Source organism: Acanthamoeba castellanii (assembly GCF_000313135.1).
Source record: "Acanthamoeba castellanii str. Neff unplaced genomic scaffold scf7180000084777, whole genome shotgun sequence".
NCBI classification, from domain to species: domain Eukaryota; phylum Discosea; order Longamoebia; family Acanthamoebidae; genus Acanthamoeba; species Acanthamoeba castellanii.
The window spans coordinates 629,404-653,852 of NW_004457712.1; the positions used below are offsets into that span (position 1 = coordinate 629,404).

Here is a 24,449-nt window from a genome sequence, read left to right on the forward strand (position 1 = left end):
ATCGAATACACGTTAGGTCCTGTCGTCTCTCTCTCTCCTCTTAGATCTGCTCGAAGTATCTCTGCTTCTCCCAGTCGGTCACGGACTTCCTGAATGCTTCGACCTCCTTCTTGTAGTAGTGCGCGTAGTGGTCCACCACGTCGTCGCCGAACGCCTGTCTCGCGAACTTGCTCTCCTCGAGCGCGTGGGCCGCCTCGTTGAGCGTCACCGGCACCTTGGTGGTGCTCGGCGCGCGGTAGGCGTCGCCCGACATCATGGGCGGCGGCTCGATGCCCTTCCGCACTCCCTCGAGACCCGCGGCGAGCGAGCCGGCGAAGGCGAGGTACGGGTTGACGTCGGCGCCCGGGATGCGGCACTCGATTCGGAGCGACTTGCCAGAGCCCACAATGCGGAAGCCCGCCGTGCGGTTGTCGGGCGACCACGCGAGGCTGGTCGGCGCCCACGACGCCGTCTGGTACCGCTTGTAGCTGTTGATCGTCGGCGCGAGGAACGGCATGATCTCTGCATGACACGACACGACACGATGACGGAGGCGGTCAGCATACGATGAGCAATCTTCATGATGCCGACGACGAAGAAGATGACGGTGGCACGGTACCGGGAGTGTACTTGATCCATCCGCCGAGGAAGTGGCGGAAGGTGTCGGAGCACTTGATGCCCTGGAGGTCCTTGTCGCCCGCGAACGCGTTCTTGCCGGTCTCCGCCGAGGTGAGGTTCAGGTGGATGTGGCACGACGACCCCGCCTCATCGTGGTGGGGCTTCGCCATGAACGTCACGCTCTTGCCCTGCGCCTCCGCCACTTCCTGTTGTTTCACACACGACACACGACACACGTCAGACACGCACACGCACCACCGCACACAGGGGCGAGAGAGGGCCATGCCTTGAAGCACTGCTTGTAGAGGACGTGGTTGTCGGCCATGGTGAGAATGTCGGAGTAGGCGACGTTGAGCTCGTGCTGGCCCCGGCCGAACTCGCCCTTGGAGCTCTCCACCGGGATGCCCGACTTCTTCAGGTAGTACCGCACCGCCTTCTGCAGGTCCTCCGTGCGCGTTCCCTGCATGCGCGTCGACCAGCACGCACCGGTGAGCATCGCCAAACCACACACAACACACAACACACACAACACACAACACACACAACACACAACACACACATAACAACCGACACGCACACAACGACGCCTTATCTGTAGGCCCAGCAAGCAGGTGCGGGCTTTACCTGAAGGATGTGGTAGTCCTCGCTGTACCAGCCGGCGGTCTGAAGGTTCTTGTAGCCCTTCTTGAAAGCCTGGATGACGGCGAGTCGAACACATGAGAAGGAAGAAGAAGAAAAGACGAAGCGCATATGTCCAAGATGACGAAGAGGTGGAGGAGGAGGAAGGCGCTACGTACGGTTTCGTAGGTATCGTTGTAGATGAAGTACTCGAGCTCCGACGCGCAGAGGGCACCGAAGCCGTCCTTCTGGGCCTGCTCGACCTGCTTGCTCAGCACTGTGCGCGGCGCGTGGGTGAGGAGCTGGTGCGTGTCCCTGTGGCATGCCGTACACACGACAAACAAAGATGCGTCACATGAGGAACGGCGACGTGGTGTGTTGTGATGTCGTGCGGTGTGTGTACCGATCGGCGACGTCGCAAACGAGGTAGGCGGTGCGGTCGAGCCACGCAGCGTGTCGGAGGCTCCCCATGCGCGGCACAAGATGGAAGTCACCATATCCACGTTGCCTTCACATAATTAATAATATTTTAGTATTTAAAAATGATCAACTTGAGCTTAATTGTTGCGCTAAATTTGCTCAAAATGAGATTAACTTTAAATCGGGCTGAAATAAAATAAAATAAATGAAAGGCGCAAATGAGATTAATTGGGTGAATTTTGGGGGCGAACCAGTTGGCAGCCTTGAAGCCATCGAGCGGGTTCATGTCGACGCCGATGGTGAGCAGGTAGTCGCAGGCATGCGACTCGAAGTCGTGGTAGTGGTCCAGCACGTACTCGGCGTCGTAGCGCTTGCCCAGCTGACGACCGGTGAGATCGGTGAAGGCCACAATCACGGTGTCCAACTCCTCGGCCTCCACCGCCCGCTTGAACTCGTCGTAGTTGAGCATGCCCTGCAGCGGGCGCGCCGTCGCGAGTCCGCGCTGGCCCAGCTGATGAGCCGTCGCGCTACCGCGAATGACATGTGATTGCGTTCTTCTCAGTACTGCCGATCTCATTCTCTCACCTTCTTTAATTAGTGCCTCTTTCAAGCCTCGACTCCTTCAGAATGGATCAATCAATAATAACTGAAAAAAATAATGAAAAAAATAATGAAAAAATCAGGATAAATTTGTAAAAAATCAATTTATATCATTTTGGGGGATATTTCCAGACTGGGATCTCACTTTTCTTGGGCCATTTTGAGGCTAACTCGATCGGCGCCAATCGAGGGCGCGTCCAAGATGGGGTGTTGCCAATCGACAGAAGCAGAGCCGCTCGACGACACGCGGCCTCTCCTCGGCTCCCGCGCCTCACGCCAAGGTACCACTTCTCAAAATCGCGCTTTCTCGAATCTCTCTTCCTCTTTCGATCCAGGAACGAGAAACCTTCAACCAATCTCATCGATGTCTTTCTGTTGAAGGGCAAGGGGAGGCCGCCTCGCGGGCTTCGGCTAGGCCGAGAGGGCAGCCATCGCCCGCCCTCGCTTCGCGTAGCGGCGGCAGTAGTGGTGGCAGCAGTAGCGGTCAGTCGTCACCGGCCTCGCAGCGCTCCTCCCGCAAGCGCACCCCGCACCAGCAGCAGCAATGGGAGGAGGACGCGGCGCCTCGTCAGCAGCACAGCCATCACCAGGCGCGCAAGCATGGCGACGATGACCAGACTTCGCCGAAGGCAGTACCGCACGACAACAACAAGAAGAAGCAAAAGACGGCGAACGTAGAAGAAGGAGGAGGAGAAGAAGAAGCCGCGGCTCCCACGTCATCAGCGCCAGCCCCGATGGAGACAGAGACGCCTCTGGTCGTGCAGGACCTCATGTCGGAGCCCGTGCCCATCGGCTACGCGGTCCTCGAGGAGCAGACCACCACACAGGCGCACCACCACCACCACCACCACCAGCAGCAAGATGAAGAAGAAGAGGTGAGGGAGGAAGCGCCTGTTGTGGACGAAGTGGTGGCGGTGGCCGACGAGGCGGCGGCGCCCACGCCCGTCGTGTTGGTGAGCGACACCACCACGACAGCCAACGAACAAACTTCTTCAGAGCCGATGGTGCTCGAGGAGGAGGAGGAGGCAGAGGCCGCTGCGACGACGAGTGGGGCGGAGCTGACGCCCGACGACGACGTGGTGGTGATGCGGGCCGTTCTGTCGCAGGACCTCGAGCCGCCCGCGCGCATGCCGCTCAGCCCCAAGGGCCCCAAGCAGCCGCAGCCGCAGCGGGACGAGGCAGACGCGACGGCGGGAGCGGCGGTGGCGGAGGCGGGCGCGAAGCGTGCGTTCGAGGCGAAGCGGCGGCTGGTGGAGGGGGTGTTCTCGGGCGGGGCGAAGCGGCCGGCCTACCGGGAGGAGGGCGACGACGGGAGCGAGGCGGCCAAGCGGCTCCTCGAGGAGAGCCAGCGCGAGGCGGAGAACGCGGAGAAGGAGGCGGAGGACATCGAAGACGAAATCCGACGGCTCGAGCAGGAGCTCGCCGAAGAAGAGGACGATGACGACGACGACGATGTCGAAGACGAAGACGACGTCGACGCTGGCGATGATGATGACGAAGAGGAAGAGGAAGAGGAGCCACTAACACCACCTCGACCGGAAACTGTTGTATTTTCTTGAAAGACGTGCGCACCACCGCACACGCACACGCGCTCCAGTAATGATTATTATTTTTATTTACATGTGTGGCTTCCGGCGCGGCTGTTTCAGGGTCGCCCTTGCTGTTCCTTGGGTTCGATCTGACGACTGATCTCGGACAGCCGCTCCGGGTCGCGCACCACCTCGCTCGATGCCAGCATGCTCGCCAACGAATCACCCACCGCTTGGTCCACCTGTTGCCGAACACCATCACACGACACGCACGACACGCACGACACATGAACCGATCGTCAGAGCAAGAGGTGGGATAAAGGCGGAAAAGGGATATATGAATGTACCTTGAAGGAGTAGGGCTCGTCGCGGAAGTAGAGCACTTGGGAGATGACCTCGTAGATGGCGCGTCGCTTGGCAAAGTTGATGAGCTCGCGCGTGCCGCTCATGATCGTGTCCGGGTTGACCTCCTCGAGGTACACCAGGTCCATCAGGAACGTGCCTCTGTGTGCGGTGCGGTGCGGTGCGTAGCGTGCGTGCCAAGATTAACCCCGCAGCCGAAAGAGCGAAAGCGAAAGCGGAGGGGGGAGGCCTACACGTAGGGACAGCCCGGGCGCTTGGCGCTGCGGATCGCTGCGCGGTAGTTCTTGAAGGATTGCGTGGGCGAGAAGATCTCCGTCAACTTGTCCACCACCTGTACAGTCGCTATTAAGTCATGTGGCCTCTTCTCGCGTGTGCGGTGGTGTGTGTATGTGTGTCGTGTGATGTAGATCTGAAAGCGCTCGTCCGGTTTACCTTGCGCTGTGAAGAGGACACCTTCTCCCAGGTGCGCTTGAGACGGGAAACGGCGGCCGAATGGAACGCAGCCACGAACGCCATCACCCCGCAGAAGTTGTTGTACTTCAGCAGCAGCTGACCACGACATCCACACGCACCACCCGTACGCGAGTGAGTCAGCGAGGTTTAGGCCGATCGACCCACATGTCAATTGTCATTGCTGACGTGGCATCAAAGTGTAAGTGTGATTAGTTGCCAAGTACCTCAGCGATTTGGATCATCTTGGAGAGGAGCTTGGCGCGTTCGGCGAGCGCCGTTTCGCACAGAATTGTGTGCACCACCTGGTCCAGGACGTCGAGGGACGCGTCAACACAGAGCAATTGTCATTTCTTTTAAAAGAAGCGAATCGAGGGCTCATCGTCGTCGATGAAGCTCCAGAGGCACGACGTACCCATTGGCTCACCTCGTTGAAGTGATCGATCGAGCTGAGCAGATTGGCGCAGATGGTCTTCATCGGCGGCTTGTTCCACGCCTGATTCAAAAACTCGTGGGCCTGCACACCGGAAGAAGAAGCAGAAGAAGAGGAGAAAGTCATTAATCACGAACACGCGGTCGTGTGTTGCGTGCCGCCATGTGATCCATGTGCGGCCATGTGTGTTGCGTGTTGCGTGAGTGACATGTCGCGGGGCGGGGTACCCGAATGCGTCTGAAGTATTCGAACTGAATGAGCGTCAGATGCTGGGCGACCACCTCGGCCGACATGTCCGAGAACTGCCGCTTCTCCTGGCCGATGACTGGTGACACACAACACACAACACACACGACACACACACCAACTACACGGTTAGGCGCTTCGCCTGCGTTGGAGGGGTGCGGGGTGGATGTGTACGGCGATGAAGAGCGAATTGCGGGCGGCTTCGTTGCCCATCTGGTACTGAAGCACCGCGCGCAGCTCCTTGGTCTCCTTGACCAGCGCATAGTCGCTCGTGAGCTGCCCCTCCACAAACGCCATCATCGCCGATTTCATTTTCACTGCGTGTGTGTGCGGTGGTGCGTGTCGTGTCGTGTCGTGTCGTGTCGTGTCGTGTCGTGTGTGCGATGGGTGAGTGAGTACCAGGGCCGCGTTTGCAGGAACGACAATCGAGGGAGAGGGGGAGAAGGTACCGGAGAAGTCGGCATAGCCGACGGCGATCCACTGCTTGAGCACGACGCAGACCCGTTGCTGCATGCCCAGCAGCTCGTCATTCTTCCCCTTCTTCTCCGCCGCCGAGGCCGTGCCTCCTCTGGGCCGGTTTGACGCCGTCTCCCTGAAAGTGTGTGTGCGCGGTGGTGCGATGCCGTGTGCGTGTGCGGCGGTGCATGTGCGGTGGTGCGGTGGTGAGTCGGCCGACTGTAAGCAGGGAAGCGTCGTGCGGTGTACCGAGGCGAGACGAGGGCGAGGGCCTGCGGGCTGGTGGCGGGCGGGAACTTGGCGGCGATTCCTCCCGAGAAGGATCCGTTTCGCAGGCCCGACTGTGGCGACGTTGACGCCGCAGGCGAAGACGCCGACGATGTCGACGACACCTCAACTTTGCCCGTCGCAAAGCTGGGCAGAGGGGGAAATATGAGGAATGTGAGGAATGAATGGAAACGCGGCGCTTGTGAAAGAGAGAAAGGGGCACCAGCGCTTGAGGGTCTCGAAGAAGCTCTCGGGCTTGGTGAAGGAGCGGTAGGTGAGGAGGAACGTTTTGAAGAAGATGAGATCGCACTCGGGCGAGAAGAGGTGCTTGAGCAGCGCCTCGAGGGTTGCGGCCTTGACCATCTGCGCGTCGCCGCTCGCGGCCTTTGGATAGTCGGCCACAGCCGACCCTGCTCGACCCAAGCGGCGGAGTCATTTTTAAAAGAACGAAAGCGACGCCGCAAAAAAGAGCGAAGGGAGGGGGGAGGTACGCGAGGAGACATCCTTGATCTCGTTCTGGGCAGAGTTGCGCTGAAGCAGTCCCTCCTGCGTCGCATCGCGTGTGTCGTGAGCAGCGTGGGCACAGAGAAAAAGAAAAAAGAGATTTGAGGCCAAACCCGTTCGACCAGCATGACCTGGTTGATGGCGTCCTGAGTGGCGCGCATCCATTCGATCTTGGCAGCTTCCGTATCGGCGCCGATGGTGAATTGCCTAGCGCGGACGCGAAGAAAAAAAAAGAGAGGAAATGAATCGACGACTGCGAGTCGATCAGGAAAAATGAGGGAAAAAGCAACAGGTAGGCACCTGCTGGGCGTGACCACGCTCCACGCATAGACTCCCTCGGCCTCGGCTTCGATGACGGACGCGCCCTGTCGGTCAGTGAACGCGTGAGTGCGGTGAGTGGCATGCGCGCGTGTGTGGTGCGTGCTGAGAGGACTCGCTTCAAGGCCGCGTTCGCACCCGAAGAGGAATTCGCCGCTTGTCTTTGATGGGACCGGCGGGCGGGTTGTAGGTGATGGCTCCCGCGCGGTCCATTCGGAAGAGGTACTCCTTCCACCGCTTCAGCTTTCTCCCTGTATTGTTGTTCACATTCCAATCATGCCAGTTAACACTGACCAATTTGTCAACACACGCAGCACGCACCCTGCATCTTCAATCGACCCTCGAGCGTGCGCGAGTCCTGCGAGCGTGCGTCGTAGATCATCTCCTCTGCAGTCGCGTGGAATGTTGTGAGCCAGAGAATGCAAAAAATGAACTATGCAGTGATTGGAAAGAGCGCGTACTCTGTTCGCCCTCGAGCGCGTCCCAGAGGAGGCTCATCTCCTCGGGCGTGAAGCGCTGGGAGGGGTGCTTGCATGCGAGGCTGCTCACCGGACCGGGCGGCGGAGGCAGTCGCTTGGTGCCCGCGCGCCCGGAGCGCGGCGGCGACCGGCTGACCACCTGCCCTGGTCCCTGCTGCTGCTGCTGCGCGGCCAGCAGCGTCGATCTGACCTGATTGGTGCCAACGATCGGCTGCGGTGATGATCGCTGCTGGGCGGCCGGGGCCTGAGGCAGGGCCGCGGCGGGCTGGGCCGTGGCCGGGCGCAGGGTCGCCGCGGGCACGTGAGGCTGATTTGTGGTCGACCCGGGCTGTGGACTGAAGCGACCGGCGATGGCCGAGACGGAAGAAGAAGGTGAAGGGCCGCGGGCCGAGCGAGCGGGCGCCACCGGTGGCGATCGCATGGTCGCCGCCTGGCCCACGACGCCCCCGCGATACGACGCCGACGCCACCGGTCGGTGAGTGCTTTGCGTCGACGCCGACGCCGACGTCGAGATGGGCGATGGCGCGCGCAGGGAGGTGGACGACGGCGAAGGCGACGACGAGGCGGAGTGGGCCGTGGGCCGCAGGTGGAGCGCGGGCAGGGAGCGGGAGAACTGTGGATCGGACTGGGAGAGGGTGGGGCTGCGCCCGCTGGCGGCGGCGCCACCGGGGAGGGAGGGGCCGGTGGGGGTGTCGTTGGACTCGTCCTGCTCGTCACCGGTCGGCTCGCGGAAGGGGTTGAACTCGAAGAAGCGCGTCTGCACCTCGAAGATGGCCACCATCCACGACTTGCGCTCGGCCGATGTGTTGAACGCGAAGCGATAGCACTATGCCACGACACACACGACACGATAGGAGCGAGTGAGTTAATAAGTCGACAGCTTTTATGGTGGGAGAGTGGGAACCTTTTGGAGGGAGGTGCCGGTGGTGAGGGCGATGCCGAACTTGCCCGCGAGGTCTTGGCTCGCGGCGGCGGCGAGCACCGAGTGGTGCACGGGGATGAACTTCTTACACCGCTTGTCCTGCAAGAGGTCAACACGACACACGACACACACGACGCACGCGACGACACACACGACGCACACGACGACACGACACGACACACAGTGAGCGAGAAGAGGCCATGACCAAGCGCAAGTGAGAGTCACGTACGCCCTGCATCTTGGTTAGGCAGAGGAAGCCGTTCTTGAGGTACACCCTGTCCAAGGCAGTGGTGTCAGACTCAAGAGGAAGATGCGGATGATGAGTTATCATGTGAGGGCGAGGGAGCACCAGAGGGCTTTCCACTTGCCCGACTTCTTGAAGAACTGGATGGGACCCTCCTTCTGGTAGGAATCGAGAAAGCTCATGGCCCTCTGGGTAGCCATGAAATTCCAATTAAGCCCAAACTCACTATTCACCACACACACACACACACACAGCACATAGTTCGGGGAGAGAGGAACCTCGTAGGCGGGATCCAAGAAGGACCAAAGGGCCGACGCCGTAGATGAAGATATCGACCTGTTCAGCGCGAAAAGGACGAATGCCACCAGCACCTGCTCATACGTCCGCCGCCTGTCGCGCGCCCATCAGGGCGTTAGCATGTGTGCGCGCGTGTATGCGGTGGTGCGTGTGTGCGTGTGCTGAGAAAGAATCGGACCTGGTCTCCACGAAGAAGGGGTCGAGCACTTCGAAGGCCTGCATGTAGGTGCTGGCCCCTCGCGCACACTTACGCAGACTACGCCTTCCATCTTCCCTCAGAAACTGTGCACCGCACGTTCAGCTGAACGAACCGCACAACGAACGAAGCAGCTCGCGAGCATACCAGGGCTTGCAGATCCTCGAACTGGCGCTCGCTCTTCAACACGCTCCATGTATATTTTTCGTTCTCCACCGCCACCTCAAAGTACTGCAAAACGCGTGAGCTGAATGCGAAGAAGAACGAAAGAGAAGGAGGGGCAAAGAGCGAAAGCGAAAAAAGAACGAAGAACGAAGAAAAGGGGGGGGGTACGAGGGTCCATTGGTCGGGGCTGGTCTGGCGGCGATGGGTGGCGCTAATGGCGACCCGCCACTCGCCTCCGCTCTCGCTCGCGCTACGCCGTCGCCCAACGAAGTTGTTGGTGGCCTGTGCGGGTGTCACCACAGTCGTTGGTGAGAGCGAAGAGGCAGAGCTCCCACCATTTCTTGTATCCGACCCCACCGAGAAGGTTCTCCTAATCATCGAATCCATCTCCTTCAGCCCCCCTTTTGTTCGGGCCAACACACAAGAGCTCCACCTTGAAATGAATTACCTAAAAATTGAAGAATGCGAATCAGCACACATTTCCCGGGTTTTCTTTTACATTTCTTTCCAACACTTTTTCAAACAACACGCGACGTAATGAACAGCAACAAGATCGACCTGGGGCTCAAGGGCAAGACCATCTTCATCACTGGCGCGAGCCGAGGCATCGGTCTCGCCATTGCCCTGAGGTAACTCAACGTCTTTGTATGAAGACGTATACTGAGAAAGACTGATTTCGAATATTCACTACTTGCGCAGGGCCGCAAAGGAGGGCGCCAATGTCATCGTGGCCTCCAAGACCGACTCGCCGCACCCCGCCCTCCCCGGCACCATCTACTCTGCGGCCAAGGAAATCGAAGCCGCTGGCGGCAAGGTAGCGCCTCTTTTCCCATGCTTGCCTTTTTGAGCGTGACCAGTTGTTCAACAATGGCTTTGTGCAGGCGCTGGCGCTGAAGTGCGACATCCGCAACGAAGAGGACGTAAAGAAGGCGGTGGAGGAGGGCGCCAAGCACTTTGGCGGCATCGACATCTGCATCAACAACGCGTCGGCCATCTTTCCCAAAGGTATGATGAAACATCATCTTTTTTTTCCTGTGTAGCGGCACGCTCGCGAGTGAGCGTGCGAAGCTCATACTCCTGGGCAGGTACGCTGGACGTGCCGGTGAAGAGGTATGACCTGATGCAGGGCGTCAACACGCGCGGCACTTTCATCACCTCGCAGGCGTGCCTGCCCTACCTCATCGAGAGCGCCAAGAAGGGTACGTACCACCCACACCCACGCACATCGCGCACCCGGATATGTGCGTGAGCAGTAGCGTGTGACACAAACGTGTGCGTGTCTGCGTGTCTGGGTGGTCGATGCAGGTCGCAACCCGCACATCCTGACCCTTTCGCCTCCGCTCAACATCGACGCCAAGTGGTTCAAGGACCACACGGCCTACACCATCTCCAAGTTCGGCATGTCCATGTGCGTGCTCGGCATGTCCGCCGAGTTCAAGGTTTGCGTGACGTGTTGCGAGTCGTGTTCTCGCGAGCGGTTTTCTTTCTTCCTGGCACAGCTCACCCCATTTCCACAATGCAGGATAGAGGGGTTGCTGTCAACGCCCTCTGGCCCAAGACCGGCATCGGTGCTCACCCGCTCCCCGCCAGCGCGCACTATTCTCACCACACCTGTCTGACTTCCCCTGGCGTCTGTGTGAGCAGCGACTGCGGCCATCCGAAACGTGCTGGGTGGAGATGACCTGATGAACCAGTGCAGGACACCCGACATCATGGGCGACGCTGCTTATTATATCCTCACCTCGCCCGCCACCGAGTGTACCGTACGTTTGTTCGCACCACCCGCGTGTCCACAGTGATCGTTGGTCACACACACGCACACGCGCACACTCATGTTCGCTCGCTGCTGCAGGGAAACTTCTTCGTCGACGAGAAGGTGCTGCGCGCCGTGGGCCAGACCAACTTCGACCACTACGCCTACGTGCCCGGCACCAAGGAGTTCTGGCCTGACTTCTTCATCGAAGAGCAGGACGGTATGTGTGCTCCGCACGTCACCCGCGCGCGCAGAGCCCCAAGCGCTCTCTAACGCAGATGATTTGGTGGCGTGCAGGTGACGGTGTGGGCCTGCGTAAGGCCAGGCTCTAAGCCAAACAAAACATGTCATGTGTGCTCAACGCGCCCATCATCTCAGACCTTGTTCGCAGCTTTGCTGTACTTGTTTTGCCTTCGTTAGAATAGATCAAGATTACAGCGTGACCAGATGCCCGGCACCTTGGGCGAACGTGCTCACAGGAGCCCGAGCTTCCTGATGGCCTGGTACTGCTCCGGGATCTCCGTCAGCGCAGCGATGGCAAAGCTTGTCTGTGTCGTGGCAGTGAAAGTGAAGGTGGTGAGTTGACAGCGAATGAAGTAGAATACGTTCGTGGTAGCGCGAAACGTGAGATGTACCTCGGGGTGTCTGCCTTGCATGGCCTTGTTGAACTCGACGAACTGGAACTGTGTGCGAAGGCGCGAAGGTCAGCGCCAACAACAACAACAACAACAACAGCCAATGCAACCAACAAGAGTACAGAAGCGTGAGGGAGGGAGCAGGTGGGCTTACGTTGTCAAACTTGCGGGAAGGAAGACCGTCGTCGAATTCCTGCATGGTCTCCCAGGGACCATCGCCCACGCCCACCACAACGATGGAGAGCGGATAGTTCGAGGCCTCGACGATCGCGTTTATCGTCTCCCGTTCGCTGGTCACCTGCACACGGCACACGGCACACGGCACACGGCACGCACGCTCAGTGTCTGGGCCTAGGAGAGACTGGAGATGGAAAACCCACCTGGCCATCGGCAACGATGATGAGAATGTGGTAGGAGCGCGTCTCACGCACAAGGCGGATGGCCTCATAGATGACCGGCGCACTGGTCGTTCACCCACAAAACAAAGGTGAGCGAGCGAATTCTTTTCGTCGTTTGACGTGCACGACCAGTGGGGCGGAAGGACGCGTACAAGGAAGTGGGACCTGTACGTGGCCACGGCGCCAATTGCAACACGAGGAGACACAAAGCCATGTACTCATCAGTAAATTGCGGTCGCACACGCACATGCACACGCGTGCGGGTGAGGAAGTGAAGAAATGACGAATTACCGCTGAGCTGAACCGAGGGAGTGATCTCCCGGTAGCGTGCGAGGGCCTCCTCCAGGCCACGACACGGGCGCGCGTCGGGGAAGAACTGGAACACGCCACTGCAGTGATCGACGGTGCACACACACACACACACACACACACGAAGAGAAAGATCAGCAGTGCCCTCAGCGAGCCTGAAGCGTGCGCTCATGCGTACATGTCCTTGGTGGTGATGTCGCCGAAGCCGTAAGCGGGGATGAGGTGGTCGTCGTCGAACGGCGCCAGCGTGCGGCCGAGGATGTCGATGGCGCGCTCGTACGGGTTGGGTCCACTTTGGCCCTTCAGGTCATGCAGCGACTTGCCGCCAAACGTCCTTCTACACTCACAAATAAGAGATAAATAAATAGAAAAATATAATATAAGTTGATAAATAAATAGATTAAAACAATCAATATCAAAACAAAGGCCTAAAAAAATGAATTGCGACGTTGGATGAAGGGATGGGGTACCGGCCGTTGTATTCGTTGGATTTGGTGTAATCGATGCCAAGGATGAGGTTGGAGCTTTCGAGGCCGGCTCGGCGCAGATGCTCCTGCACCTCCTCGATGGTCTCGTACTTGTCCGCGATGGTCGTGAACCCTGCCGACGACCCTGCACCCGATGACGATCCACCGCCAGACGATGTGCCAGATCCACCCTTGCCCAGCACCGCCATGAAGGCCAGGTAGACGAACCAGATCACCACTGCCACCACTACCAACTCCAACATCTCTCTTGCTTCTTGTGTTGTTGCCGAGTGGCGTTCGATCGTTGACCCAAACGTTCACATAAAAAGAAACCCAAAATAAATAAAAATAAATAAATAAAAGTGTTATGTGAGCCGTGGCAATCGGTGGTAGAGGAAGAGGGGATAGAAGGTGAGGAGGAGCATGGAGGCCAGTTGGGCCAGGTCGATGTAGTAGAAGGAGCCCAGCTCGTAGGCGATGACCAGGAAGGGCTGCTGGGCGTAGTTCATGCACCCGGCGAAGAAGATGCAGAAGCCCCACAGCTTGCCAAAGTTGCCATAGCCAAACCTTTTGTGTTGTTGTGGCAACATCATCAACCAGCAACCATAACATGATGGTGAGGGTTGGTCGGTAAGATATTGATCGATTGGTGTGTTGGCTGTGAGCGTACATTTCGATGAGGAGTGCGATCATGGCGGTGTAGAAGAGCGCTCGATAGACAGAGAGAACGACGAAGGTGGCGAACTGCAGCTCGAGGCTGGGCACGATCTTGAGCCCAGAGAAGGCGAGCGCACACACGTGCACCGATACGACCGACCCCACGATACCTGCCCACCGCACGCTCGCCTGAGTGAGACCGCGGACGGCCACCGGTGGTGAATGGGTCATGAGCGAGGGTGAGTGTGCGTACCAGCTTTGTCTACGCCCCAACCGATGAGCGGACCCACGATAAAGACCGCGGGCAGGAGCCATGAAAACACTTCAACGTAGAAGTCCACTGCACGATGCACCAGTGAGTGGTCAGGAGCGCCGGCGTGTTCGGTGCGTGCGTGCGTGCGTGCGTGAGCCGGTGGAGGGTGGCAGCGTACCAGTGGCACGGTCGCTGGTGATGCGTTCGAGCTGGATGGGCATGGTGCCGATGTACATATTGAGCCAGAGCACGGACACGGCGATGTACCCGACGAAGACCCAGTAGTCGAGGGACGCGATCTGCTCCTTGAACGGCCGTTCCGACATCGGTACGGTGTGGAGCTGGGCCACGCCGATGTCTCCCTCGCCGGAGAGACCCAGCAGCGGTAGTGCCTCGTCGCTCCTCTGCTTGGCCTCGAGCACGCCTTCTTCATCTGATGGTTTGCATCGAGGTGCTCAGTTGCGTGTGCGGTTGTGCGTGTGTGTGTGCGAGGATGAGCGCTACCTTCCACCTCTTTGATGGTCTCCTGAGGGGTGGAGAGGGCCAACGGCCACATGACCGCGCAAAGGAGCACGATGATGGATATAGAGGAATAAGCGATGAAGAAGCTCTGTAGGGAGAATCCCGTGGCCTTGTACACAAGCTGCACGTGTGGAGATCAAATAACCTGTCAGTCCTGTGTGTGTACGCCCCAGCATGCGCGGGTGCGTTGTGGCGCGTACCCCATAAAGAGGGAACACAACAGTGCTGGCATCGAAGGCCACGCTGTAGATGCCAAGCACAGTGACCCTCCTTTTGCCGAACAGCTCACTGATTGTGTTGTGTCGCGTTCAACAGCGCATGAGTAAGGTAAGGCCCTCCAAATGGTCCATGTGTGTGCGATCACGTACCTCAGCCGCACGAGACCATAGAACATGCCACACCCACCTGCAGCAATGCCCACGAACCCAATCGCATAGGCATCGAATCCTGTGTGGCAGAGCGTCGGAGTTAGCCGACAGCAGTTGGTGCTGATGATCACGGCGAAGTCGGAGTTGGAGGGTGAGCACGAGCACGCACCTTGCGGGCGGGAGAAGGCGAACAGCAGGCAACCGGCGCCGAAGAACACGGAGGAGAGCGGGAGAATGACCCGGGGTCCGAGCCAGTCCACCATGATGCCCCAGCCGAGGGTAGTCAGGCCGAGCGACATCACCGCCGCCGTGTAGATCAGGTTGAGCCGCAGGTCCTGGGCCTCGCACTGGGTGGCGAAGTCAACAAACGTGATATGACTACAGGTTAGCACACATATATTATTTATTATTTATTTTTAAATAATAATAATAATAATAACAAATACAGCAATTAAATAATAAGGCGTACTGTGGTGATGTCTCCGTCTCCGGGCTGGGGTGTGTCGTCGCCGGTGCACAGTTCGCTGTAGACGCCGAGCTCCTGGAGAATGAGGAGAATGGGGGACCAGCCGTAGACGGACCCCGTGGTGGTGAGCATGACGAAGGTGGAGACCGCCAGCATCACGGCCTTCTCCGCCGTGGACTCGCCGCGGAGCCTGAACGCGTCAAGCAGCGCTGGCATCGTCGTCTGGTCTGCCCCTTGGGTGCCGGAGGCGAGAAAGACGAGCAGTACAGCGGCGGCACCTGGTGGTCCGTCGGGAAGAGTAAACAACTATCGACAGTGCGGGTTGAGGAAAAGGCACGGAAATAAATGAACACAAAAAAGCGGCGAGAGAAAAGATCAAGGAAAATACAGGATAATCAGAAACCGGCAAGGAGGTGGGCGCAAGAACTGAAGAGGAATGGAGGCGGACAGCTCGCCGTACAAGGGGAGCGGTGGGGGAAGGAAGGCACCGCCTCGGTTGGGCTCGCGGCCACGACAAATGAGCTCCATCGATCAAAGGCCCAAATCAAATACTCTCGTCGAGCAGCGACGGCAAGCGGCCGTGCGTAAGATACAGGCCAAGCGAGATTTCTTGAACGTATGCTCGTCCTCCTTTGCATCTGGACGACCTTCTACGCTCTTTTTGAGCATTTTTTTCGAAAGTCTCACCTTCATCTTTCATTCGCTACGCATTTTCCAGCGTGTCTCCCTGAACCAATCTCTGGGCCATAGGGCCTTGAGTGAGCTGCACAAGTTGCGTACTACTCCTGCTCCCTGGCCGACACCACACCGTTGCGCTCACAACAGTGATTTACCACCGTGTGGGCGTATCCAGGCGCACTGCCCTCGATCTGCAGGAGGCAGTTCGGCCGAGCCGCAAGGGTCACCTGTTCGAACACTTCATCGTCGTCGGGTGGCCACCATCGGTGCGCGTCAACCCGAAGGTGCCTCCTCAGCAGCAGCTCGCCGCGCCGACCATCCTGTACAAGGCACGTGCCCACACCGTTGTCGATTGCAACGCGCTCTCTTACCCTACTTTTGCTCCTCTCCGCGGACAGTACCCAGAGGAGGACAGCAAGCGATCGAGCCTCGTCGAAGACGCCGTGGTGCACTTTTGCTTCCCTAACAAGGTACCGACGACGATTGTGGTGGTTGCTTTCACCTTTGTAGTTGAGCTCATTCAAGCGCGCTGTGCTGTGCTGTGCTGTTAATATGTGCGCTCGGTCTGTGCAGGTGCAGCCGTGGATCCAACCACGCAGCACTGCCAAGTCAAGCGAGAAGCTGGAGCAGAAGATCCTGTTTCCCATCGACGACCTGAGCAATTCGGAGCACTCGTACATATTCCTGATGACCGGCGACGGTCAATTCCTCTACGGCGTGTGCGTCAGCCAGGAGGAACTACTCTCGGTACCCACTCCTCCTGCTCCCTAATACCGCTTGGCTCGTCATTCGGCGCCACTCCCCTTGCCTCGCGCACTGAACGCACACCGTCGCGCAGCCGATCGACAAGCCATCGTTCATGCGAGGACCGGCCTATTCGCCGCCCGATGGCCTGTCGAAGGAGGACCTGGAGTATGATATGGCGGCGCCTCGCGTCTATTGCTTCATCACCCGCTTCCCCTTCTTCCAACTCCACTTCAACATGCTCTACCATCTCCTGGGTAAGTCGTCCACCAACTCCCACCGTCGCGCCGCGTGTTATCTGGTGAAGCAACGGCTGCCACGTGGATGCTGACGCGTGCATTGTTGCGATCGCGCCCGATGACGCCAGAACTGGAGAGGAAGAACAATGCCAGCGCCACGGTGCGGCGAGAGCAGTACATCGCGCGAAAGAAGCGGGAGCGATCGGTGGCCGTGGCCAAGTCCGACGGCGACATGAACTCCAAGTGGTTCAGCAACCTGGGCAGTTGGTTCAGCAAGAAGAACAAGGGTCAGGCCGGTACGGTTACACCCAGGAGTGTCGTCATACGCGATCGAGGCGAAACCTAACCGAGTGGGCCGCGGACCAACAACAGGTTCGCCGAGCGGCACGCCTCGTAAGTCCCTGGTGGTTCCGACTCTGCGAGTGTCGGCCACTCCCCCGCCGACAGAGGAATGGAAGGTGACCGGAGGCGACGAGAGTCTGATCTCCGTGCCTCGTGGTACCCTCCCTTCCGTTCCGAACAGCTCCGCGCTTTCTCTCCAGCAGAGGCTGACCAGTGGTCTACGGCTGCAGCGATGCGGGCAAAGAGTGTGGAGAGCATGGACGCGATGAAGGAGAGGCTGCATGACTTTCACTCGGCCATCGGCGGCGGCGGAAGTGGCGGACAGACGTCTTTGTACAGTCCCGGCAGAAGTCGGACCGTGACCGAGACGACGCAGACTGCGCCTTTCCGCTCCCCATCGAGCAGCAGCAGCAGCAACCAGCCTGCCGTTGACAACAATGCCACGGGCAGCGGTGGTGCGGATGGCGGCGATGACGAGCAGAAGAAGAAGGCCAGCGAGGACATGATCAAGCGGCTGCAGAGTCACCACGCGGCCATCATCCAAGCGCAAGCCAAGAAGTCGCGCGAAAAGAAGCTCAAGACCAAGGAGGAGTACGACGAGAAGATTCATCGAATCATCGAGAGCGTGCACCACGCCCAACAGCCGCTGCCGCAGCAGTCGCAGCCCAACCAGGTCACCCCGCCGCCGGCACGACTGGTACCCTTTCCTCCCTCGTATATGTACACAGGTCACACACAACACACACACACAACACACACGCTGGGCCATGACTGATGAGCCCACTGCGACACCCTGCAGGGACACCGACGCAACCGGAGCGACGTGTCGGCGATCATGCGCAACACGGCGATCGCGCGCGAGTCGCTGCTGGAGACGATCGAGGAGACCACTGAGGAGCCCACCACGACGACCACGCCCGGCTCGGGCGGCCATAAGGAGGGCGGCGGCAGCCGAGCGGCGATGACCACGCCGCCCACCAAGCGGAGGTCGGCGATGCTGACCCTCTCGCCGGGCGAGCGGAAGGCGAGGCGCAGCTCGGCCCTCATCAAAAACCAGTCGTTCATGCAACAGCAGGAGGAGGAGGGGGAGGAAGACGAGGAGGGCGAGACGGAGGGCGAGACGGAGGACGACGAGGCGGCCCGGGTCAGGCAGCGCAACAAGGTGCTCGACGTGCTCAACGAGTACTACGCCACCGAGGCCAAGAGCCTGGAGAGCTTCGCGGCCAAGCTGCCTCGCAATCGACGCAAGCAGGGCAAGCTCTACGTGACACCGGTAGGCGGACCACCCCACCGGGCCTTACGGGATCTGATTTGTGTCGTGTCGTTGGTTGTGTGTCGTGTCGTGTCGTGTGTCGTGTTGCGTTGTCGCGCGTCAACAAACAGAAAGGAGAGGAGGAGAAGGCGATCGCCGAGTGGTGCTTGCCGTCGCTTCTCCGCTTGGTGTCGCTCGAACACTTCACTATTTTGCTGCGGGCGCTGGTGCTGGAGTTCAAGGTGGTTGTCATCAGCAAGAATCTGGGCATTCTCGCCAACGTCGTGTACGCCAGCCCCACGTTCCTGTTTCTCTTTTATTTCATCATTATTATATTATTAATAAGATTATTCATAAGATTCAAATATTAATAAATTGTTTGTTGTGTGTCGACTAGGTTGTCGGTCATTGCGCTGCTGCGGCCTCTCATGTGGCAGGGTCCGTTCATCCCCATTCTCCCCAGCAATATGGACGAATGCGTTGAATCGCCTGGTAAGCCACACCGCCACCCGCCACCCACCACCCGAAGAAGTTGGTCTTGGTTTGCGCGTGTGACCAATGTACGCGCACATTCCAGTTCCGTTCATCATCGGAGTACAGAAGTTGGATGCCGATAGGGAGGCCATCGTGCGTAGCGACTGCCTGGTGCTCGATGTCGAGAACGACGCCCTGACCCTGCCGTCCTACCACCTCCCCAACCTCCCCAAGGAGCGCGAACTGTACGGCCACACCACAACCGCACACGACACTCGCACAACCGGCCCTTACATTCCAACCATTCCGTGTTCGTGTGGGCGACGGCGACGCAGCGCGGACAAGCTGGCCCCGTGGTACGACAAGATCTTCACGTCGGAGCGGGACAAGGCCAAGGAGCGGCGAGACCACATCCTCATGCCCTCCAAGACCTCCAAGAAGGAGGCTCGCGCCACACAGGAGATCATGCAGATCGTTCAGCGGTACACTACAAACCGACACGACACGACACGACACGACACGACACGACACGACACGACACGACACGACACGACACGACACGACACGACACGACACGCACACGACACGACACGACACGACACGACACGCACACGACACGACACGACACGCACACGACACGCACACGCACACGACACGACACGCACCACCGCACACGACATGCACACGACACGCACACGACCAACGACACACAAGAGGGAACGAGCTGACATGATGGTGGTGGTGGTAGGTACCATGAGGAGTTGATATCGGAGGTGGTCAACTACGCCCACATCTACGCCATCGCCACCTCGGTTCCGGCCTCGATCCTGCCCGACATCCCGGCCACCACGCCCCAGCGGAAACGCGCCGCCGCCGCCGTCCCGGTGCCCTCGCCCGGCTCCTCGAAGGGTAGCGCTATCGGTGTTGCGACCCCGCAGCGGCGGCACCCGCGTTCGGCCCACGCGAGCCCGGCCAGCCACCAGGCGTCGCCGCCGGCGTTCGGCTACCCGTCGTGGTCGGACTCGCAACCGGTGGCGAGCACCAACGCCATGATATCGCGCCGCGCGTCGACGTTCGCCACCACCGCCGCCTCGCAGCAGCAGCATCAGCGGCCGCACTGCTCGAGCTGGGCGCGCCCGCTCAACGACGAGCTGATCTCGTCGCTCTCCCAGCGGCGGGCCTCGCTCGCGCCGGGCACCTCGTCGTCGCTCGCCTCGCTCCCGCCCCTGTCGTCGATAGGAGCGCTCTCGATCGACCTGCCCCGGGTGGTCGACGTGCACCGCACGCGCGGCGGCCGCAGCAGCTTCGGCGGCAATCGCGACCTGCTGTCCACCATGCCCGCCCGGCTGATCGCCACCGCCGACTCCATGCCGCTCCTCCCCTCACCCGGCTCCACGCCCGGCTCCAGCCGCAGGCCTACGACCTCCGCCGCTGCACAGACCCAGCGCGGAGGGATCGGCGCCGCGCCGCGCTTCCTGTCGCTCTCCACGTCGGCCCTGCCCGGCCTCCACAGCGTATTCGCGGATGATAGCGACGACGACGGCGACGAGGAGGAGTACACGCACAGGCCGCGCTCGTTTTCGCTCTCGGCCCTGTCGTCGCTCACCGAGGAGGAGAAGGACGAGCTGGCTTCGACCCCGCTCCAGCTCCACACGTCGTCCGCCTTCTTCCTTCTCAACTCGGCGCGCACCACGCCGACCCGCCGCTACCGGCCGTTCGACGCCGCGCCGTCGCGACGAGGCGAAGACAGCGACGATGAGTGCGACGGCGATGAGGCGAACCGACGGGCGGGCGAGCAGCCGGAGCTGAAGCTCACGCTGACGCCGATGACGCCGCTCTTCGGGTCGTCGCTCCCGCAGCTGTCGGCAACGACGTTCCTCTTCTCGGCGCACGAGCAGCTCGAGCAGCTGATCGCCCTGTTCCCGCTCAACTACCAGAACTTCATGCGCACGTTCCTCTTCACCCAGCTGTGGACCGTCTACACGGACGAACTCGACCGCATCTTTGCCGAACGACGGTCCCAAATCTCCCTCGATCAGCTCCTGTACCTCTCTCCCCTCCCTCATGTGCCATGTGTCGTGCGTGCCATGTGCCATGTGCCTGTGTCGTGCGTGTGCGTGTGCGCGTGTGCGTGTGGTGACCTTACTGCGGTACGGGTGAAGCAAGGAGAAGCGGTCGAACATGAGCAAGAGCGACGGAGCGCTGGATGAGGAAGAAGATGCGGAGAGCGACCAGGCCATCAACTTCGTGACGCCGAGGAACGCGGCCAAGTTCAGCGAGGAGATCCGCAACCTGATGGCCTACGAGGACGGCCAGCTGCAGAGCGCACAGTCGCTGCTCCAGATCTTCGAGAAGACGCCCGAAGAGGAGGCCGCGCTGGACGACATCCTCCTGCACTCCAGCCGGCGACTCACCATCCTCTCCAAGGCCTTGGACTCCATCAACCTCCTGCTTCGCTCACCCTCCGCCTCCTGATCGTTGCGCGATCGATGTAACATGAACAACACTACCATTCCACAATTGGCCCAATCTTTGTTGGAGGCAATGAAAAAGAGTCATGACGATTGATGGGCTAGAGTAGTTTTTAATGTTTGTATTGGTTCGAGTCACTTGAGCTAATTACACTTACAGTTCGACGATATCCGAATCCCTTCGATGACACACGATCAGCCTTACGCTGATCGCGCGACATCTTGGAGATGCCGAAAAATGTGTGATGATGAAAGAAGAATTGAACGTCCGGGAAGAGTAGAGATGCGCACTAATCGCTTACTCGTCACGGTCGTCCCTCCTGCTGTACGAGCCACGGGTGTTGTCACGATCGTAGGGACGATCGCGGTTGCCGTACGAGGAACGGCCACCACGGTCGCCACCATAGCCGCCACCGCGACCACCACGGAATCCACCGCCGCCGCCACGACCGCCACGGAAGCCACCACGGCCGCCGCCGCCGCCACCGCTGTCACGGTCCGAGGCGCTGTCGACGCGGATCTCACGACCATCGAGGTCGGTCTGGTTGAGGGCACCCTTGGCAGCCTCAGCCTCATCGGCGGAGGAGAAGGTCACGAAGCCGAAGCCGCGCGACTTGCCGGTGTCACGGTCGAGGATGACCTTGGCTGCAAGATTGTAACGATGGGTAAGCGAAAGATGAAAAGTTAAAAAAAGCGGTGGGGGAGGAGTTAGGGAGGAGCATACCATCGATGACCTCACCGTGCTGCTCGAAGGCGGACCTGAGGCTGTTGTCATCCGTGCTCCACGAAAGACCTCCGACAAAGAGTTTGGCTGACATGACTCTTTGGAGGTAGAGGAGATGATGATTTAGGCAAATTGGGCGCTCGAGAGCTTCAGATCATGATCAAGGAGAGCAACAGCAGCAGCAGTATCAGATCATGTGGGAATTCGGTGATCGATCGCTAGGAGAGCGCGAGGAGCAAAGGGGCTAGAGAGCAGAGCGGCGAGGAGCATGAGCTAGAGAGCAAACGGATTGGGACTTCTTTCGAAGGAGAGTGGCGTTACGATTGGTATAGGTCTGGTAGACTGCTGCTGTGATGGTGCGGTTTGGGACAAAGAAGAAGAAGACCCGCTCCGGCCCCTTTTTCTTCTTGCTTCCGGCGGCGCCGGCGTTTCGGCATTGGCCGCCCAAACTCCTCGCGGTAACGTTCCTGCCCTTTTCTCTTTTCTTGTGCTGTGGCGCACGTTACCGGAGCTCAGCTACAACCCGATCGCCCCCTGTTCGAGTCCGCTCCCAGCCAGTGAGAGGCAGGAGGAAGGTGACCTTGTGAAGAGGGGCCAGTCCTGCTTGGGGGTTGGTGCTCATATGACTGATAAGCCAGAAAGGGGAAGGCACAACAAGAGGCACAAGCGAAGTGGACTAGCTTTGCACAGGCTGGAGGTCAGCTGGCAGAACAATGACTTCGGGTGAGTTGCCCAACCAACTTCTACAGCAGTTTCAATCTCAATTAAAACGAGGAGAAAAAGAAATGAAAAGAAGAATAAATAATTCCTGCCACACAGCATCAACACAAGATGGCCGCCAAGGTACGGCTCCAACTGTGCCTCTTGTAGGGAAGGGGGGGCGTTTGCTGATCATCTATGCAGGGAAAGACCGTGCTTGATCTCGACAGATACCTGGGCCAGCGCGTCACCGTCAAGTTCTCCGGTGGACGCGAAGGTAAATCATCACGATCCCCTCCATTCACATCTTGCCTTTTCTCATTTTGGCAATTTCTGTAAATGGTAGTTACGGGCCTGCTCAAGGGCTACGATACTCTGGTGAATCTCGTGCTCGATGAGACCAAGGAATTTTTGCGAGGTAATCATCCCCCCCTGCTCTGCATGCCATCTGCACACTGCATCCGCCTCGCTGCCGATCAACTGATCGTGCGAACTGGGCATGTAACTGCGCTGCATCCGTGTACTGCCTGCAGACCCGACCGACCCCTACAAGCCGTCTGTGCGCACGCGAGGACTGGGCCTGACGGTGTGCAAGGGCAGCTCGGTGATGCTCATCTGCCCGGTCGACGGCACCGAGGAGATCCCCAACCCGTTCCTCAAGAGCGAAGAGCAGATCTGATCGTGACGTCTTGCACAATGCAGTCTCTCTTCATTTCCTTCTCTCTCTTTATTCTTTATCACCGTCTTCATCATCATCATCATACATGTGGGCCGCGCAGGAGGCAGCTCACTTGCCAAAGGTGAAGACCTGCACGCGGTGGTTGGCGCTGTCGGCCACGAAGACGCGGCCCTGGCTGTCGACCGCCACGCCGCGCGGGTGGTCGAAGCAGCCCTCGGCCCGGCCCTCGCGCCCGATGGCGCCCAGGAACCACCCGTGGCCGTCGAACATCTGCACTCGGTGGTTGTCCGTCACGTACACTCTCGTCGTGCTGTCATCGTCATCATCGTCATCTCCATCGACCACGACGATGTCGCGCGGGAACTGGAAGCGGCCCTCGCCCGCGCCCTCGCCGCCGAAGCCGCGCAGGAAGCGGCCCTGGCCGTCGAACACCTGCACGCGGTGGTTGTCGGTGTCGGCCACCCACACCAGCCCGCGGCGGCGATCGACGGCGATGCCGCACGGCTGCTGCAGCTGGCCCGGCTGGTCGCCCTGCGCGCCGAACGAGTGCAGGTGGTTGCCCTGCAGGTCGAACGCCTGCACGCGGTGGTTGCCTGAGTCGCTCACGAACACAGCGTGGCCGCGCTGCGGGTCCACGGCCACGCCCCACGGCTGCTCCAGCTGACCGTGGCGCCGGCCCTGCGTGCCGAACGCGCTCTGCACTCGGCCCTGGTCGTCGAAGACCTGCACGCGGTGGTTGTCGCGGTCGGCCACCAGCACCACGAGGCGGCCACCGCCGCCCACCGCCAGGGTGGCCACGCCGCGCGGGTGGTAGAACCGCCCGAGCGCCGAGCCCTCGCCGCCGAACTTGGCCCGCAGGCGGCCCTCGGCGTCGAACACCTGCACGCGGTGGTTGTTGTGGTCGGCCACCACCACTAGGCCGCCGCCCTGGCCCTGGGCGATGGCCAGGCCGCACGGCGCGCTGAACTGGGCGTCGGCCGACCCCCTGGTGCCCCATGCGCGGACGAAGCGGCCGCGGGGCCGGAGCGCCCGCTTGAGTTTGGCGACCTCGGCCTCGAGCGCCTGCGTGCGGAGGCGGAAGGGCCTGAGTTGGGCGACTTCGGCCTCGAGCGCCTGCATGCGGAGAAGGAAGGGTCGCAGGGGTGCGAGCGGGCAGGTCAGGACGTGGGCGGCAAGCTGGCCCCGCGGCAGCACCACGGCGCAGCCAACGTCGGC

General features: G+C 59.9%; 9 protein-coding genes and 1 pseudogene across 9 annotated transcripts in view; 4 read left to right on the forward strand and 6 right to left on the reverse strand.

Moving 5' to 3' along the window:
- Nucleotides 1-40: 40 nt before the first annotated feature.
- Nucleotides 41-2,104, reverse strand: ACA1_290590 (glutamate-ammonia ligase; the record flags this gene model as incomplete). Its single annotated transcript, XM_004367982.1, has 7 exons — nt 41-501; nt 599-803; nt 863-1,057; nt 1,222-1,290; nt 1,395-1,530; nt 1,619-1,723; nt 1,887-2,104. 7 exons carry the CDS (start codon nt 2,102-2,104, stop codon nt 41-43), a joined length of 1,389 nt encoding a protein of 462 aa, XP_004368039.1.
- An 865-nt stretch (nt 2,105-2,969) lies between these two features.
- On the forward strand, nt 2,970-3,917 carry ACA1_290600 (uncharacterized protein; the record flags this gene model as incomplete). The annotated part of the gene is made up of 2 exons (XM_004367983.1): nt 2,970-3,782; nt 3,885-3,917. 2 exons carry the CDS (start codon nt 2,970-2,972, stop codon nt 3,915-3,917), a joined length of 846 nt encoding a protein of 281 aa, XP_004368040.1.
- On the reverse strand, nt 3,881-9,491 carry ACA1_290610 (RasGEF domain containing protein; the record flags this gene model as incomplete). Its single annotated transcript, XM_004367984.1, has 24 exons — nt 3,881-4,006; nt 4,112-4,268; nt 4,361-4,458; nt 4,560-4,676; nt 4,805-4,882; nt 4,993-5,094; nt 5,238-5,324; nt 5,431-5,573; nt 5,706-5,848; nt 5,962-6,126; nt 6,203-6,389; nt 6,471-6,525; nt 6,597-6,690; nt 6,784-6,848; nt 6,940-7,052; nt 7,123-7,188; nt 7,263-8,106; nt 8,185-8,301; nt 8,432-8,477; nt 8,552-8,634; nt 8,725-8,782; nt 8,922-9,025; nt 9,087-9,170; nt 9,273-9,491. 24 exons carry the CDS (start codon nt 9,489-9,491, stop codon nt 3,881-3,883), a joined length of 3,351 nt encoding a protein of 1,116 aa, XP_004368041.1.
- Nucleotides 9,492-9,641: 150 nt separating this feature from the next.
- On the forward strand, nt 9,642-11,189 carry ACA1_290620 (short chain dehydrogenase, putative; the record flags this gene model as incomplete). The annotated part of the gene is made up of 9 exons (XM_004367985.1): nt 9,642-9,733; nt 9,804-9,918; nt 9,986-10,109; nt 10,190-10,303; nt 10,410-10,543; nt 10,627-10,672; nt 10,749-10,867; nt 10,957-11,077; nt 11,155-11,189. The coding sequence occupies 9 exons, from the start codon at nt 9,642-9,644 to the stop codon at nt 11,187-11,189; spliced, it is 900 nt and encodes a 299-aa protein (XP_004368042.1).
- Nucleotides 11,190-11,330: 141 nt separating this feature from the next.
- ACA1_290630 lies at nt 11,331-12,929 on the reverse strand (annotated as a pseudogene).
- A 102-nt stretch (nt 12,930-13,031) lies between these two features.
- On the reverse strand, nt 13,032-15,148 carry ACA1_290640 (uncharacterized protein; the record flags this gene model as incomplete). Its single annotated transcript, XM_004367986.1, has 9 exons — nt 13,032-13,233; nt 13,337-13,493; nt 13,577-13,663; nt 13,755-14,009; nt 14,081-14,219; nt 14,299-14,386; nt 14,467-14,545; nt 14,636-14,813; nt 14,936-15,148. 9 exons carry the CDS (start codon nt 15,146-15,148, stop codon nt 13,032-13,034), a joined length of 1,398 nt encoding a protein of 465 aa, XP_004368043.1.
- A 301-nt stretch (nt 15,149-15,449) lies between these two features.
- ACA1_290650 (DENN (AEX3) domain containing protein) lies at nt 15,450-21,136 on the forward strand (the record flags this gene model as incomplete). The annotated part of the gene is made up of 15 exons (XM_004367987.1): nt 15,450-15,548; nt 15,808-15,943; nt 16,016-16,080; nt 16,190-16,357; nt 16,449-16,611; nt 16,722-16,889; nt 16,966-17,091; nt 17,166-17,632; nt 17,735-18,208; nt 18,319-18,488; nt 18,585-18,679; nt 18,765-18,906; nt 18,997-19,143; nt 19,410-20,705; nt 20,824-21,136. 15 exons carry the CDS (start codon nt 15,450-15,452, stop codon nt 21,134-21,136), a joined length of 4,029 nt encoding a protein of 1,342 aa, XP_004368044.1.
- Nucleotides 21,137-21,430: 294 nt separating this feature from the next.
- ACA1_290660 (RNA recognition motif domain containing protein) lies at nt 21,431-21,950 on the reverse strand (the record flags this gene model as incomplete). The annotated part of the gene is made up of 2 exons (XM_004367988.1): nt 21,431-21,777; nt 21,857-21,950. 2 exons carry the CDS (start codon nt 21,948-21,950, stop codon nt 21,431-21,433), a joined length of 441 nt encoding a protein of 146 aa, XP_004368045.1.
- An 809-nt stretch (nt 21,951-22,759) lies between these two features.
- ACA1_290670 (Hypothetical protein) lies at nt 22,760-23,234 on the forward strand (the record flags this gene model as incomplete). The annotated part of the gene is made up of 3 exons (XM_004367989.1): nt 22,760-22,832; nt 22,902-22,973; nt 23,089-23,234. Coding segments are annotated over 3 exons (291 nt in total), but the record flags the coding sequence as incomplete, so codon positions are not given.
- Nucleotides 23,235-23,342: 108 nt separating this feature from the next.
- Nucleotides 23,343-24,449, reverse strand: part of ACA1_290680 (NHL repeat-containing protein) — a gene marked incomplete at both ends in the record, with an annotated part of 1,514 nt that continues 407 nt past the window's right edge. Inside the window, one exon of the mRNA XM_004367990.1 lies at nt 23,343-24,410. Coding sequence (XP_004368047.1) covers nt 23,343-24,410 — 1,068 coding nt within the window. The remainder of the gene's footprint in view (nt 24,411-24,449) is intronic.